At 45.3% G+C, this 16,602-nt stretch overlaps 1 protein-coding gene across 1 annotated transcript; it reads left to right on the forward strand.

Moving 5' to 3' along the window:
* Positions 1-3,320: 3,320 nt before the first annotated feature.
* PINK1 (PTEN induced kinase 1) lies at positions 3,321-13,673 on the forward strand. Its single transcript, XM_079987397.1, has 8 exons — positions 3,321-3,775; positions 4,955-5,251; positions 7,223-7,323; positions 8,527-8,709; positions 9,261-9,424; positions 11,384-11,511; positions 12,144-12,380; positions 13,340-13,673. The coding sequence occupies exons 1-8, from the start codon at positions 3,425-3,427 to the stop codon at positions 13,598-13,600; spliced, it is 1,722 nt and encodes a 573-aa protein (XP_079843523.1). The 5' UTR covers positions 3,321-3,424; the 3' UTR covers positions 13,601-13,673.
* Positions 13,674-16,602: the final 2,929 nt, after the last annotated feature.

Raw genomic sequence — 16,602 nt, forward strand, 5'->3', positions numbered from 1 at the left:
GGATGGGACGATGCAGAACAACTGAAGGAAGTGAGCTGCAGAATTAATGTCAGGAATATTCCTTCTTAAATTGGAATTTGCGCACAAACCCACAGCACCAGGAGGGTTGAAAGAACAGAAGCTAGGGAATCCTTTTGTCCCTGCCTTTCTAGTGTGATAGGAATTTTATGGTCTTAGATATATGGCAATGTTCATAAGCATACCAACCAAGCACGTACATAGATCAGCACAGGAAGACCGACCTGGAACCATTTTGATTCCTAAACTGAGCAAATGTTTTCTCTGCAAGGTCAAAGTGGAAAACCTCCCCATTGTCTCTTTCCTCACAAATTCTGTCTTAAGGGCACATTTAAGATATGAATAGGGTGTGAGCCTGTGACCTGGCCCAGGAACTAAGTATTTATCATCACAAAAGACTGGCAATCCAATCAAGTAACCTACCAGACAAGAGAAAAAACAAAGTTCAAATTTCTGTTTAGACTGCCTTTTCTGTGATGTAGGTATGATGTATATGAGGGGTGGTCTTAGGTTACACCCCTTCTGGAATGAATGTATGATGTTTCTGTGGGTGGTCTTGATCTACAGGGTGGTAATTTCAAAAGTCTTTATAAGGCCTTGCACGCCATTTTTCTAGGTCCCTCCTTTCTCCTGCGGGTGAGGGGAGCACCCTGTTGCAGCAGATCAGTAAAGATCAAGCTTACTAGCTGCTTTGCGTCTCAATATTCTCTGGTTGGCCTCTGTTATTCTCTCCTACCAATAGGGAACCTATGTAAGGACTCTATATGGGCTCTTGGATACCCCATAAGGGAAAAGGGCAATTTTTGTTTACAACACTAGTAGTGCGGAAATCAAGATTTTGTTCCCTGGTTCCCCACCACCTCTTCTTCATTTGGGCTCTGCTCTTCTTAACTCTTGTTTTTAATTTGCTCCGTTTTTAATTCTTGCACGTGGGAAGAAAGGAGTGCAGCGCTATCCGTCCCAAGAGCAATATTTTCCTTTACGGGTTTGCCGTTTTTGACTCCACAAAATTCTTTCAAGGGCAACACAATGAGTTTAATTCTCCAATAATTAAAGACTGTTAGTTACAGGCTGCTCTAAATGTAGCAAGAGAACAAAAGCACCTTCAGCCAGCATTAATTCCATGGCTCCGCTCCAATCAAAACGGAACAAAATTGCTGCGTTTTTGCTACAGTTATGTAACAGAGGAGGGCAACATAATTTAAAGGCACACAGCCCCTAAAGCGTTCCCATCACGAATCCCTGCGTGCAGAAACAGGTCAGGCCCTCATACCTAAGGGATTACTGTCTCCCGAAGGTACTGCCCGAATGCATTGAGATATATTGCAGTGGTCTTGTTTGCCATTTTGCTGTTGTTGTTTGCAACTCCCTGCTATGAGAAATCTGCTTGCTCTCTTTCCTTATGGCCTTCCCACCCAAATTATGGGCTTCCTGGATAGATCTGGCCAGCCACTGGCTTGCTTCACACACCAAATCTCTCTCTTAAAATCTGTATGGTGCAAAGAGTACTATTGACTGTTTCCCACAACAGATTAAGACCAGAAAAATCGACAGGTTAAAATACTCAAAATCCTTTTCTCTCTCTGTGTGTAGGTGCATTCTGCACTAGCTCAACAGTACTCTTGTCCACCACAGCCTAGGAATGATTTGGCACGAGCAGGTGGCAGCAATAAACAGTATTACATAATGTGCAATAAATCAAATAACAACGGGCAGATTAAGTTAGGAACAGTCAACAGGTTAAAAAACAAAGAAACCAAGAACACCTTTAAAACATTCAAATATGTAATATGTAATATAGGCTGCACTCGGCACATGCTCAACGGCACAAGGACCAATACAAGCACATTAAATGGGAGAGCAATCCTCCCCCCATTGAATGTGCTTGTGTTTCGTTTGTTATTATGTTACACATTTTGTGTTTTTATACTGTAAACTGCCCCTTGATCCTTGGATTAGGGGGTTTATAATCTTCATTATAAGGGACGCAGGTGGCACTGTGGGTTAAAGCCTCAGCGCCTAGGACTTGCTGATTGAAAGGTCGGCGGTTCGAATCCCTGCGACGGGGTGCGCTCCCGCTGCTCGGTCCCAGCGCCTGCCAACCTAGCAGTTCGAAAGCACCTCCGGGTGCAAGTAGATAAATAGGGACCGCTTACCAGCGGGAAGGTAAACGGCGTTTCCGTGTGCGGCTCTGGCTCGCCAGAGCAGCGATGTCACGCTGGCCACGTGACCCGGAAGTGTCTCCGGACAGCGCTGGCCCCTGGCCTCTTAAGTGAGATGGGCGCACAACCCCAGAGTCTGTCAAGACTGGCCCGTACGCCAACCTAGCAGTTCGAAAGCACCTCCGGGTGCAAGTAGATAAATAGGGACCGCTTACCAGCGGGAAGGTAAACGGCGTTTCCGTGTGCGGCTCTGGCTCGCCAGAGCAGCGATGTCACGCTGGCCACGTGACCCGGAAGTGTCTCCGGACAGCGCTGGCCCCTGGCCTCTTAAGTGAGATGGGCGCACAACCCCAGAGTCTGTCAAGACTGGCCCGTACGGGCAGGGGTACCTTTACCTTTAATCTTCATTATATACCTTTAGGCGCCAGGCAAAAAAGTTCCTTTTAACTGGGCGCTTTGTTTGATTTGATTGACATCCTATGCCCTTTGAAAATGTGGTGGCTTTGGGGGTGGGATATTGGGTTTATTGTTTTTATTTTGATTATATATTTTGTGGTTTTATATTTTGATTTTGTTCTGTGAACCACCCTGAGACCTCCAGGTATAGGGTGGGTTGTGTGTATATTATTATTATTATTTTAAATAAATAAATAAAGTTGAATAGTAATAATATATAATAATTACTTAATTATTTTATTACTTAATATATTTTATTTAAATTACAATTATTAAGTATATTATACATTTTTATTAATTACTATATATATATATATATATATATATAATTTAAATAAATAAAAAGTTCAATAGCAATAATATATAATATATAATGATTTAATTACTTATAATTTATTTAAATCATTTATTATTATACATTTTTATTAATAATTATTATTATTAATGGATGAGAACAATCCACATAAAAGCAGGAAGATTAAAGCCGCACGTTTTGATTTCAAAATAATAATAGCAATAGTAAAGACACTGTGCTCGAAATATACCGATGTGGAACGCAGGCTGCACTCTGCACATGCTCGAGGGCAGGCTTGCCCGCTTTCCTTTCCACCACGGCCTAAGAATAAACAGGCCCTCCCGGTCGCGCCGCAGCCCCGCCTCTGCGGCGTCACAGTCCTGGCCGCAGCAGCAGCAGCAACAACAACAACAAGGACCGCGAGGACGAGGCCAGGGGCAGCGGCGGCAGCTAGAGCAGCCCCGGTCCGGGCGTCTTGGGCAGCGGGGCGGAGATGGCGCTTCGGCAGGCGCTGGGCCGGGGCGCGCGGCTGGGCCGGGGCCTGCTGTGGCGCTGGCTCGGCGGAGCGCCTCCCCCTCCTGCGCCACCCAAGCCGGCCGCCTTTCTCGCCCGCCGCCCGCAGCAGCCGCCGCCGGCCCGCCCGGGTTTCCTGCGCGAGGCCGCGGCCCGGCTGGGCCTGACTGGCGGGCCTCCGTCGCCGGGCCTGCTGCTGTTCCGGCAAATGGCGCCGCGGGTCCCCCTCGGGCCCCGCCGCCTCGGGCTGGCCTTCGGTCTCGGGCTGGCGCTTCTGGAGCCGGCGCTGGCCGAGCAGAGGCAGGCGAGCGAGGCCTGTAAGGGCATCCAGGTAAGCGGGCTAGGCCTCGTTACTATGGCAACGGGGGCGGCCCTCAGCATAGATTTGGGACGTTTATATTTATTGCTATATTTCCGTATCAACCCCGTCCCACACTTCCTTCCATAGAGTTTAAGGTGGTTGGTTGGTTGGTTGGTTGGAAGTCGCTTTGCGCAAGAGAAAGCGACAAACAAATTTAGTAAATAATAATAATAATAATAATAATAATAATAATAATAATTGATTGCATTTATACGCCCCTCTTTTTCTCCAAGGAGCTGAAGGTGCCATACATGGTCCTCCCCGTCTCTTTTTTTAATTCCAACAACCACCTTGTGCTTGGGTAGGTTAGGTTGAGAGGCAGTATCTCCCCCATTGGGGTTTGCGGCTTGAAAAGGAATTTGAACTCATGCCTACCAGATCCTTAGTCAGACACTAATCTCAGAGGGGTTTTTTTTTGGGGGGCACAACTTTTTTTGCTGGGGGAACACGGGTGGCGTTGTGGGTTAAACCACAGAGCCTAGGACTTGCCGATCAGAAGGTCGGCGGTTTGAATCCCCGTGACGGGGTGAGCTCCCGTTGCTCAGTCCCTGCTCCTGCCAACCTAGCAGTTTGAAAGCATGCCAAAGTGCAAGTAGATAAATAGGTACTGCTCCAGCGGGAAGTTAAATGGTGTTTCCGTGCGCTGCTCTGGTTCGCCAGAAGCGGCTTAGTCATGCTGGCCACATGCTGTACGCCGGCTCCCTCGGCCAATAAAGCGAGATGAGCCCCGCAACCCCAGAGTCGGCCATGACTGGACCTAATGGTCAGGGGTCCCTTTACCTTTCCCTTTTACCACAACTTCCAGTGTTTCTCTGTCGCTTTCTCCACACTGCACATAATTTTATAAACTTCTATCATATGTCTCCTCTTACTCGCCTTCTCTCTAAGTAAAAAAGTACGCAAAGCTGCAATATTTCCTCATAGGGGAGAGACTCCATCCTTTTGGTTGCCCTTTTCTGAACCGTTTCCGACTCTTACCTTTTAGAGATGAGGCAACTAGAACTGTACACAGTATTCCAAATGCGGCCACACTGTCTCACCTCTCCTTCTGCAGGAGCTGCTTGGAGCCGACTGAAAAGCACCGTTATCATAAGCATAATATTATGATTTGTATTTTCTCTTTTGTTGTTGTTGTTTTCCCCCATCCAGACAATATTTATCCAGAGGAACAAACCTCAGAAAGAGCCCCTGGGCTTATTCCGCCAGCAAGGCTTCAAATTGGAAGAATATTCCATTGGACGATCTATTGGCAAAGGCTGCAGCGCTGCTGTGTATGAAGCAACAACCCCTTTTGCCATGCCTCACAAAGCAAGTTTGGAGCCAAAAGCTGATCATTTTGATCATTGCGATGGTTCAGATGCCCAGACTGGAGGGGGAAAGGTCTGCCAAGTTGGTTGTTGGAGAACTGGCTTCCCGCTGGCAATCAAGATGATGTGGAACATTTCGGTGAGGATCCTGTGTTTGGTTTGCTCCTCAGGTGTTGAAGGAAAGTGCATTGAAACCTCAGTCCAGTGGAGCAGTAATTGATGTTAATCTAAAATATGTCCTGCAAGAGCCAGCAGTTGCTACCGTGGTGTCAATTATTTCTTCTGAAAAGTGTGATAGGTTTCTGGGGAGAAGAAAAGCATAATGAACAGCTTGATTGGGAACAAAACAACATTTCTGCCTGAGTAATGCAGCTCTCACAGTGATCACAAGCAGCAGCATCAGAAAATGCAGTGTGCCATAGTGGTGGAAATGGAGTGCTTCTTTTTCCTGCAGTGTTGGCTTTTAAAGAAATCCTTTAAAACCTTTGAGGAACATAATGCCAAACCACAGTGGCCAATCCTTACTCTGCCTGTGCACTTCCTCTTCCATCCCTTCACCATACTTGTTCAGATTCCCTCCCTTCGTTCCGTATTCTTGGCAAAACATAATTTGCCGTATTGCCCAAATGATGCAAACTAGTTTAGATAACCCAGCAAACAATGGTTTGATGAGAACTGGGGGAATTGCTGTCTTAAGGCTTTCTACATCAGGGTTCTGTAAATATGACTCTTAGAAGACATCTGAAAGCAGCCCTGTACAGGGACGCTTTTAATGTTTGAGGTTTTATAGTGTTGTTAGTATTTTGTTGGAAGCTACCTAGGGTGGCTGGGGAGACCCAGTCAGATGGGCAGGGTATAAATAGTAAAATTAAATTAAAATACGTAAGCAAGGGCAGTGGACATAAGCATTCTAGCTCCAGCCTGATGCCATTTCAGTCGTTGTTCTTTAGTTCCAGAATGACTGAAAGGCTCTTTGCTCTGACCTCCCTTGTAGTAAGTAAGTAGGTATTCCCTATGCATAAGGGATTGTGTGTTGTGTGAACCTGAGGTTCATTCATGTTGTACCAGAAACCACAGTTTGGCATTACTCCTGGACCAACCCACTGAATGGGAATTGTCCGGCAGATTAACAGAAAATAAAAAATAGAAACACGGTATCAGATATGATGCAGAAACAAACTTCAGTAAAATTCAACAACTGGGGCACAAGTAGATGGGGACTGGCCCATAAAGATAGGCAGGTGGGTTATAATTTCTTTCCCCTGCCCACAATGTAGTTTAAAAAGTAACCGTGTTTGAGAGAAATTCTTGCAGGTAATGGGAACTGGAAATGCAGGTGTATTGAATTAAAATCGGCACAATTGTGTTCTGTTCACGTCTTATCCCACCAATGTGTCCCTGATGAGTTTATAACTTGTGTGAGTTCTGGGCCTCATTAAAAGCCCTCCTACAATTAGTTTGAAAAGAAGCCTCCTAACAGCTCCCTTTCCAGCCATTATTTTCTATCCTCTCTTCATTATTGTTATTACTGGGTTTCCTCATAGGGCTGTTTTGAGGATTGCAGAGATAATACATGTGACTCAAAGCCAAATATAAATATCATTGTTGCCATTATTGGAACCCCCTTCTTTTTAAAAAGCTGTTTTATGCTTCAGGATATTTACCATATGCTGCTAAGGGATTTTTTTATTTTTTATTTTTGGAGAAAGGAGGGTGTTTGGGACCTTACGTATTTTGTAGTCCTATCTCCAGATTTCCCCACATCCCTTCTTTTTATGATACACTGCATCAAAATGGGGAAGGGTGGCTCAGAAATCGAATTCAGTACTTAATTCATTCTGGAGGTCCATTCTTAACCTGAAACTGTTCTTAACCTGAAGCACCACTTTAGCTAATGGAGCCTCCCGCTGCCGCTGTGCCGCCGGAGCACAATTTCTGTTCTCATCCTGAAGCAAAGTTCTTAACCTGAGGTACTATTTCTGGGTTAGCGGAGTCTATAACCTGAAGCGTATGTAACCTGAAGCGTCTTTAACCTGAGGTACCACTGTATTTAGATGAGGCAGCCTTCATTTGAACACAAGGAAAATAAATCATGTTTGGGCTCTTGCAGGCTGGTTCTTCAAGCGAAGGCATCCTCAACTCCATGTCACAGGAGCTTGTTCCAGCCAGCGGCTCAGCCTTATCTGGAGAATTTGGTGCGATCACTCCTAGGTATAATTTGTTAATTTTGATTATGTAGGAGAGGGAGCTGAGGCTGATGGGATTTGTAATCCAACACATCTCAAGGGCACCAGTTTGGGGAAGGCTGTTTTAAGTACATGCAAGTTAATTAAGATTGTAAGCTGCTCAGGGTGCAGACCTATTCTTTTATTAACATGCACAGTAATAATGCACAGCAGTAACAGTCCTACTATCGCTATCCTTGACTCATTGTGTCCTTTCTTCTGTTGCTTTCCTCATTGTCTGTTTTATTTCATAAGCTCCTAGTAGCCAGAGACCTGTCTAGCTTGCCTTGGTAAATTGGAAAGGCAGCACAAACTGCTATGGTACCTTAGAAATAATAACAACAAAGTTTTGTTACACCTTAAAAACTAACAAATTTATTATGGCATAAGCTTTTGTGAACTAGAGTCTACTTGTTATTGTGGTTGGGGATGGAATTGTAAGTTCAGAGGGAAATGAGGTGCAAGAAAACAGCAGACAGTGACTTTTCATTTAGATCTCAGAATGCATGCAAAATAAGCTTATTTTGAATACATTCTAGCTCTGAGTTGGCACCCTCGTGCTTCCAGCATTTCATTTCCTTCTGAGCTTATTGCTTACAGTTCCCTTTCCTCTGTGTTCCTGCAACTGTTAATGGATCTAACAAAGCAGATTCAAGTCAACAAAAGCTTATATGCCATAATTTTAGTGGTTTAAGGTGCCAAAGACTCTTAATCTTCATTGCAGCAAAAACAATAACATGGTTACCCTTGTGGAAATAATAGCAGTTGTTATGCAACAGTTGAAACGTATTGTTTGTAGTTATAAATGGCACCTTCGGCCAGGAGCAAAGTTCCAAACCTCTGGTCAGGCAGCCCATTGGTCGTTTTTCCAGTATATGGTTGAAACTAGTCAGAGCCACAAGGATGTTAAACAAAGATCAAGGCAAGCCCCCAATACCTCAGCCATGCTTTGGCTATAATAGGACAATTAATACATTTTTATAGAGAACAGAGCAATCAATGACAAATTACCTGGCCATGGAAGAGCTAGGTTGAATGCAGCCTCTACCCTGGCCCAGGAAACATAATGGCCTACTTTGCTGGGCTGTGAGAAAACAGACCACAAAGAGATTGCAAATTCATTTTGCTAATTAAATCTGCAATAGCAATGATAAGCGGTTGTAAGTGGTAACAAACTGTCTTGAAATAGGCAACTTGTCTTTGGGAAGAAGAGGCTGAAACCTCATCCAAATATAGTCCAGGTGCTTCGAGCATTCACATCACACGTCCCACTACTTCCTGGTGCAACGGTGGACTATCCAGATGTTCTGCCCTCCACACTGAATCCCTCTGGAATAGGGCACAGCCGCACACTCTTCCTAGTGATGAAAAAGTAAGTTGGGAGAGAGGAGGGTGGTCCATGGATTGTATGGCTGCAAAGTGCATCTGGCTTCTAGCCTTTATAGTTTGGGACAAAAGTTGATCCTCTGCTCCCAACAACAGTGACCGAGTGGCAAATGTAGTTTCGGAGCTCTCATCATCCCTGAGCATTGGCCATGCTGGCTGGGGCAAATGTGAGTTGGAGTCCAACAACTGTTGGGCCGCAGGATGGGGAAGGCTGGTATAGCTAAATGATTAGTTAAGATGCAAGGAATTGCTTGCAGGCTTTCCATGGATGCCTGGACTAGATGGGTCTTTGGCCTGATCCAAGAGGGCTCCTCATGTTGCCCTATACCACCAAAGCAAGCAAGGAATAAATTGGATGGGAGATGTCTGTGCTATCTAGAATTTCAAAAAACAAGTTCATTCCCACATGAAAATGCTGTTTACTTCACTGCACCACCAATGATGAAGAGAAAGCAATGTTCCCATTTTCAGCCAGATTTAGGTGTTGCTTCTTGAACCCCACTGATGAGCTGCTACTTCCTTGCTTGCTCCATCCAGCTACCCATGTACGCTGCGCCAGTATCTCTGCGAGAGGAGCCCAGCTGCCCACCTGGGCACCATGATGATCCTGCAGCTACTGGAAGGAGTGGACCACCTCGTTCGACACGGAGTGGCTCACAGGGATTTGAAGTCTGACAACATCCTCGTTGAGTTTGACGCCGGTACGTAGCGCGGCTGCAAAACCTGTGCTTGTATCTGGTCAGGGAGAAGTGATGAGCAGGATCATTGTGCTTGGAATGGAGAAAACAGGCAGAGATCTTCAAAATGCTAGAGCAGTGGTAGAAAACCCTGGCATCAGGCTGCTCATCATCACATATCGCCAACAAAAAGCATTTTGGATGGGGGAAACCCAGCTTCGAATCACTGCTGGGGCACACACCTATGCTACCTCACAGGTTTGGTGTGATGATTAAATCACACAGAGAACTTGGTTGGAATGTCACCATACAAATGTCATAAACAATAATTGCAGGTGCCCTCTTGGAAGAGACACTCCCCATTATATGTCACACAGGATGTTCCAACTAGTCTTGGTGCTGCTTAGAAGATGCATCTTTCTTGCACCTAGGTTATAGGCAACCCAGGAAGCTGCCTTTGCCTGAGTCAGAGCATGTTTGGGATCCATTGAGTTGAACCAGTGTTGACTGGCGGTGGCTCTCTCGGGTCTCCGTCCGAGAGAGGTCTGTAAATGGAGATGCCAAAGATTGAACTAATGACCTTTGACATGTGAAGCAAGTGCTCTGCCAGTCAGCAATGGCTGCTCCTAATGAGCCTAGGAAGCTGACTTATAACAAGTCTTTCCCTTGCTCTATCTAGCTTTATATTGGCTGCACTGGCTGCCAGCAGCTCTTCAGCATTTCCAACTGGGGTCTCTCCCCAGAGATGCTGGGGATTGAACCTAGGACTTTTATGCATGTTTGCAGAGTAGATGCTCTACAACTGAGCTAATACTTCAGTAACAAATGGTGAAAATGGAGTTGGGGAGAGCCCATTCTCGGTCCACTGAAGATCTTAAGCTGTCTCAGGCAGAAATGCACTAGGCTAGAGGAATGGATTATTCCAGCCTTAAAATTAAATGTAGGCAAAGTGGTGATAGGAACACCCAAAATGGCCTGATCATATTGGCTGCCCTCCAGCCCCACAGTTGCAAATTGGTCAATGGATTTTCTCCAACTCCCTGATTTTGGACATCTGTGGTTTGCCTGGCTGCACAGCAGCAATTTCTGAAGTCCCAAAGTACAAATAGGCTAATAACTCAGTGCTTCGGGATCGTTAAGCAGTAGGTAATCCCAGGGCAAATTCATGCTCTGCTAGAGCCCAGAGCGCTTTTGGCCCACTGTCAGTTTCTGGCGTTGGATATGTTAATTACTCTCAGCCTGACTGAGGCTCAAGTGGGCAGGAGACAAGTAAGGGCAAGCAGAGCAGAGTAATTAACGTCCGCAGTAGAAGCACATGCTCTGTTCCCTCTGAGAAACGCTTTGTAGCATGACGTTGAGGCAGAAACTGCAGGGGAAAGATTTGGTCTTGAACAAAGGACACAGCTAAAGGTGGCACCAGAAATCCGTGCTTGTGCATCTCCTGATGCAGAGTGTGTGCTTACTTGGTGAAGGGTGGTGGTGAATTAGGTTTGGGAGCGTAGCACTGGTTTGGTGGGGTTAACACTCCCCACCTCAACCTTTTCCACTAAAAGCCTTCATTATTTTTCAGTTTCTGAAAATACATCCTTTATCCCTACCCCCAAGAAACATTCCATGCATATGCAACTATTGCAGTCAAATAATGTAGGTTTGTATAACAGTTTAGAGTTGATTATAACAGTTAAGTGTCTTATGACCCCTTCCCAAACACTGCTATCAGAGAAATCATTCCAGATCGAGATCCTCCTCACCCCACATGGGCCACATTTGGGAGGTGGATGGATGGGGTTGCCCACCTGTCAATAATCTGATGCCACAGTGATGTCAGGTGGCCCATATTTGCATAGTGCTGTACCCGGAAACCGGGGGGGGGGTGGTGGTTACAGCCCTAGAGACTTGCTCCTGCTGTCCATTCTGAGTGCTAAGCTGGGCTGCTGTGTGTCTGTTCAGAATGTAACTCTGTTCCCTTGCCGTCATTTGCAGCTGGGTGTCCAGGGCTGGTCATCTCAGATTTTGGCTGCTGTTTGGCCGACAAAACAGTTGGCTTGAAACTTCCTTTTACCAGCTGGTATGTGGATCGTGGGGGCAACGGCTGCCTCATGGCGCCAGAGGTAATTCTCTCTCTCTCTCTCTCTCTCTCTCTCTCTCTCTCTCTCTCTCTTTCCCTTGGTATAATAAGGTTTGTGTTTTGTAACTTTAACCATTATGTCTTAGTCGCTACCTTCCACACATTCATGTACCTGTGGTTTATTTATTTTGGCTTTATTTTATGACTGTATTTGTTTGACAGTGATCTATAATTGTACATGGGCTACGTATATAGCCACCAGATCCCATTTGATAACCTTATCCTTTGCAGAATCTTGTATAACCTTTCGTTTGAAAATTTATTTGTATTTTATTTTTTTAAGAACTACTCCAAATTAGATGTGCCTTTGGACTACACGTGCACATTTTAAAAATGCAGTTAGCTTCTGGGTTAGGCCAATAATTAATGCGATCAAAGCAGGCATGAGAAGCAGTGTTATTCCTTCTGCCCCTGCTGTGCCAGAAGTGGCATTTTACCAAAAAGTATATGCCAGCTTCAAATTCTCTCCTCCATGCCTCTCCTGATCCCATTAATTATCAGCCGCTCCTCCAAACAACAGCAAGTAATTTGCATTTAAAGAAACCTGCTTGGAGGCATTTAAAGTTTTGGCTGGCCTTGTCTGAAGGTTTGTTTTCCCTATCTGTTTCCTGACAGGTGGTCACTGCTACCCCCGGCCCCGGGGTTGTGATAGACTACAGCAAAGCAGATACATGGGCAGTTGGGGCAATGGCATATGAGATCCTTGGTGCCCATAACCCCTTCTACGGCAAAGGGGGAGCCGCTCTGGAAAGCAGGAGCTATCAAGATAAGGACCTGCCGCCCTTGCCAGAAACTGTACCCCTGGAAGTGAGAAAGCTGGTTGGATTGCTGCTTCAGAGGGATCCGGCCAAGGTGAGAGTTTCTCTCTTCTTTTCACAAGGGCTTCCACGCTTCCCCACATCTTGCTTAGCAATGGCCATAGAAGCCAGTATCCTGCAAAAGACCCTCTGACTGAGACCAGAGGGCTGGGCTTCACCTGCCACCTTAGTACAGTCTAGGCAAATGGCTTTCGTTGGACCAGCTGTGGCTGATACAATAACAGAGGATATGGTGCTCCCAGGAATCTTTGTCAGGAAGAATGGGTAGCTGGCATGCTCTTATAAGTAAATACATATATGCTCCAATTTCATTAAAAATATCAAAGTGGTGTATGACAAGAAATGGCCGGGGGGGGGGGGGCAGACAGAAATAAATAAATATATACCCCACTCTCTCTCTCTCTTTCTCTCACAAACACACCAGAATCACAGATCACCATCTAAGAGTAGAAAAGATGTAGAAAAGGCAGCATAGAAGGTTTTCAGCAAATGTCCAAAAGTTAACATTGAGAACACCCTCTGAGTCCCTTTTGGAAGAACATTGTACAAGACTGGGCCCAGGACATCAAAGGCTTGATTTATTAATGGTATCAAATGAGTGCAAAGTTGACCATACAAAACTTTCCCAGATCTTCTGAATTGTACACTTTTTAATTTTATTTTAAACAACTGGAAACTTAGGAAGCTGCCTGAGGCCAGGTCAGACTGTTTGTCTAGCTAGCTCAGCATGGCCTGTGTTCACATAGCCTGATAAGCCAGGATTTGCTGGTTTACCATGATTGATTGAGTTCAAACGGCATACACTAGCACCTTGCTTGTGTTTGAGTGCTTTCTACAATTCTCCCCCTTTCCCCGGAGAATGTACTTCATTCCAATGGGGAAGTTTGCAAACAGAAACCAGAGAAAGGCACACCAGAGGTGCACACCTGAATCAGGTTGGTAAAGCAAACTCTGCCGTGCCTTTGACTTTCCCCACCTCCTTTCCTATTTCAGAGGCTCTCTGCACGCGTTGCAGCCAACATCCTCCACCTGAGTCTCTGGGGTGGTGATGCTCTCAGCCTGGAGGACCTGAGACCCGCCAAGATGGTTGGATGGCTTCTTCACCAATCACTCGCCACCTTATTGACAGATCGCTTTGGAGATGGGAGCAAAGTTGAAACAACGCTGAAGAGGTGTTTTCTGGCAAACCTGGAGTATGAAGATCTCTTTGAGGCAGCCGCCCTGCTCCACTCTTGGAGGAGCGTAGTGTCGTGATGGGCTCAGATCTGCTCACAGCTGTTGCTGACATTTCCTCTGATGTTCCACTAAAAGCATTTAAACTGGCTAAGCTACCTCTTCCTTGCAGGCCGGAAAAAAATACTGTAGGTAAGAAGCACTTTCTAGGGATTGGAGTGTTCTCATTGCAAAGGTAGATTGGGTTTGGTTCTGCTGAAACCCCCCCCAAACAAACCTGATGTGGTCATTGCATTTGGCCAGCAAAAAAAATCAGGTTGATTGTGTTGCTTTGAAAACACAGTAACTGGCTGCAATAGTTCCTTTTCAAGAATTGGGTCTCTGCTTCAAACAAGAGTCTCTGTTGAGAGGGGAGGTAGCATTGATGCAAACTAGATTTCCTCAACTTAGTGCCCTCCAGGTGTTTCCGAGGGGGATGATGGGAGTTGTAGTTTAAAACATCCAAAGGGCAGCAGATTGGGGAAGGCTGATACAAAATGTGTGCTTTTTCTCTCCCTCAAAGCTGTTTATTTTTTGCCATTTAAAAAAGGTGATGAAACTACATTCTTTCCCCCTCTGCTTAGATATCTGAGGGTAGTTCCATGCCAGTATTTTTCCTGGGGTGTGTCCATGGAGAATCGAGTGCCCTTGGATTTATGAATTCAGTTGCCTCCATCTCTACCAGGGAAAACACATCAGACAGAAGGGGGTTGGACTGGGTCTGAAATAGCTTCTCCCGTCCCTTTTGACTGGAGTATTGCCCAGACAGCTCCTTGTTCATGCAGAGCCTTAGGAAAATGGGGAGGGGATTTTATTTCTCTTATTTCATAAAATAATTTGCACACTGCCCCTTGGTCCTCTTGTTGCATGTCAGGCTTTCACCCTCCAGATGTCTCCCAACTCCCATTGGCCCCAGCAGCCAGCAGGACCAGCAAGGGTTAGGAATGATAATAGTTTCTGCCTGGTAGTTTCTGGAGGGCGCCAGGCTGGGGGGGTGGGGCTTCTGGAGGAGCATTACCATGGCACTGCTGCAACTGGTTGTAGGGAGGGAAGCAGCCCACTCCCAGCATCAAGGAATTCTTACCTGTCTTTGGATTCTTTTGTATGTGACCCATCCAAAGATCTGTTCCCCTGACAGAAAAAGTGATACATCACTTCTGGAGTTGGAGTTCCTTCCTATTGAAATGAAGATCACAGGATTGGGAGCAGGGCAATAGAGAGTGGGGTAAAGGAAAAAGCCCCCCTTCTGTCCTGTGAGCCTAACAGGGGCTTTAGGAGGGGATGGCTCCTCTACCAGTTCCATGCACCCCAGCTGAAACAAAACCTCTATAGGATTGCTCTGTTGATCTTTCTTACTTTGTCCTTCTAGACTTCCCCAGCCAGAATGCATGTTAATTGTTCAATTGTTAATTAATCAGTGAATGAGCACAACAAGGAAAGTAAGGAAACTATTCTAGAGCCAAAAAGATAAACACATTTAATCTAAACAGGGCACCAATAATATCTCCAAGGGTCCTTAAACAAAGAGACAAGGTTACCTGAACTGTAATGCACACAAAACAAACTCATTTAGATAAGGTACCTGCTGGAAAGAACAGCTGTATATTTTGTGAATGCAGAGCTGAAGGGAAGCACATACCGGTCCCTGCCTAAGAGCCACTGGTGGCATGGATTTTGGGTTTGAATATATATGTTGGTGTATATTATAGTCTATTGTAAATCATCTTGGGATTGAAAGGCAGGATGTAATCTTCTAAATAATGGGCGGCTCACCTTTGCCCGCCACCACCCCCGAGGATGTTGGAGGCTGCAACATTTGGCCAGTGGTCAAGGGGTGTTGGGAGCTGCAGTCCAGCAACAGCTGGAGGCCCAGAGATGCCTAATCCTTGTTATAGATAAGTGTGGGTGGGGAGTCTGTGTGAAGGACAAGAATGTTATAGGGAAGCAAAGTGAAAGGAGGACTTTGAATCAGGAGGAGAAAGCACCTTCCATTTGGACTGGAGTACTTCTATATTTTTTTTTGCTAATTGGGGTAGGAGCAGTGAAGGGTCATTTGCATTTAAGACATCCAAATATTCCAAGTTTGATTCTTTTCTTTATATTAAAAAAGAGAAGCATCACACCACTTTGATGATCCAGCTGCAACAAAAAATTCTGTCCTTGCTTTGCCATCCCAATCACTTGCCTATCAAGGATTCCACATGTTTGCCTGCATGGAATTCCTGATCATTCATAGTGACCAGGCCAAGCAGTTTAAAGGGTGCTTTAGTGGCACAGGACTTCTAAAAATATATATATTTCAATACTAGAAAGGAAGTTGATGGAATCCCAGACCACTCCATGCAGTTGATTTCTAGAAAGCAACTATCACAGTGATCTGCCATATATACTTTTGGAGACTATTTTAAGACTTAAAAACCGGGCGGGGGAGGGGGTTGGTTCACATGGCATCTGCAATTATAAAACAATTCCCATGCTGGAGGGTGCAAGAGTCCCTGGATTATTCCCTCTTCATATGATGAACAAGAGGAGAGGTGAAAGGGCTGAGGGAGAGAAGTATCTACCTAAGCTTTGGCATCACAGTAGGCTCACTGAGCCACCTCTCATTTGGCAGAATGAATAAACGTTGATGTTCTACTGAATTACTTTGGGGTGTTAATAGTTAGCCTGTGTTGGTCATTCTTAATTATTTTAGTTAGACTTGGTAGCTGTTGAGGTGTTTGTTGCTAGTTGGGAGAGTGAATTAGGTTACCTATTGGTGGAATAAAGTGTGTGTGTTACTTAAACACCAAAAGAGTATTTGGACATTCTGTTTTTTGTTCTGCACCAGGGCACTAAGGGAGGACAGATTCCAGGGTGTCGGTGACAGGCATCCCCATTCTGAACAGCCATACTGAAGGAATGAGGGTCTCAAAAAGTTTGGATGGATTCTTTCAGATACTAATTGCACACCTGTGTACATTCCACAACAAAGCTGCACAAGCATATGTTTTAATCCTTTGTAGCAAAACCCAGCCTTCTGAGAATCTCAGCTTTTGTTTTAA

Source organism: Podarcis cretensis (genome assembly GCF_951804945.1).
Source record: "Podarcis cretensis genome assembly, chromosome: 8".
Taxonomy (NCBI): domain Eukaryota; kingdom Metazoa; phylum Chordata; class Lepidosauria; order Squamata; family Lacertidae; genus Podarcis; species Podarcis cretensis.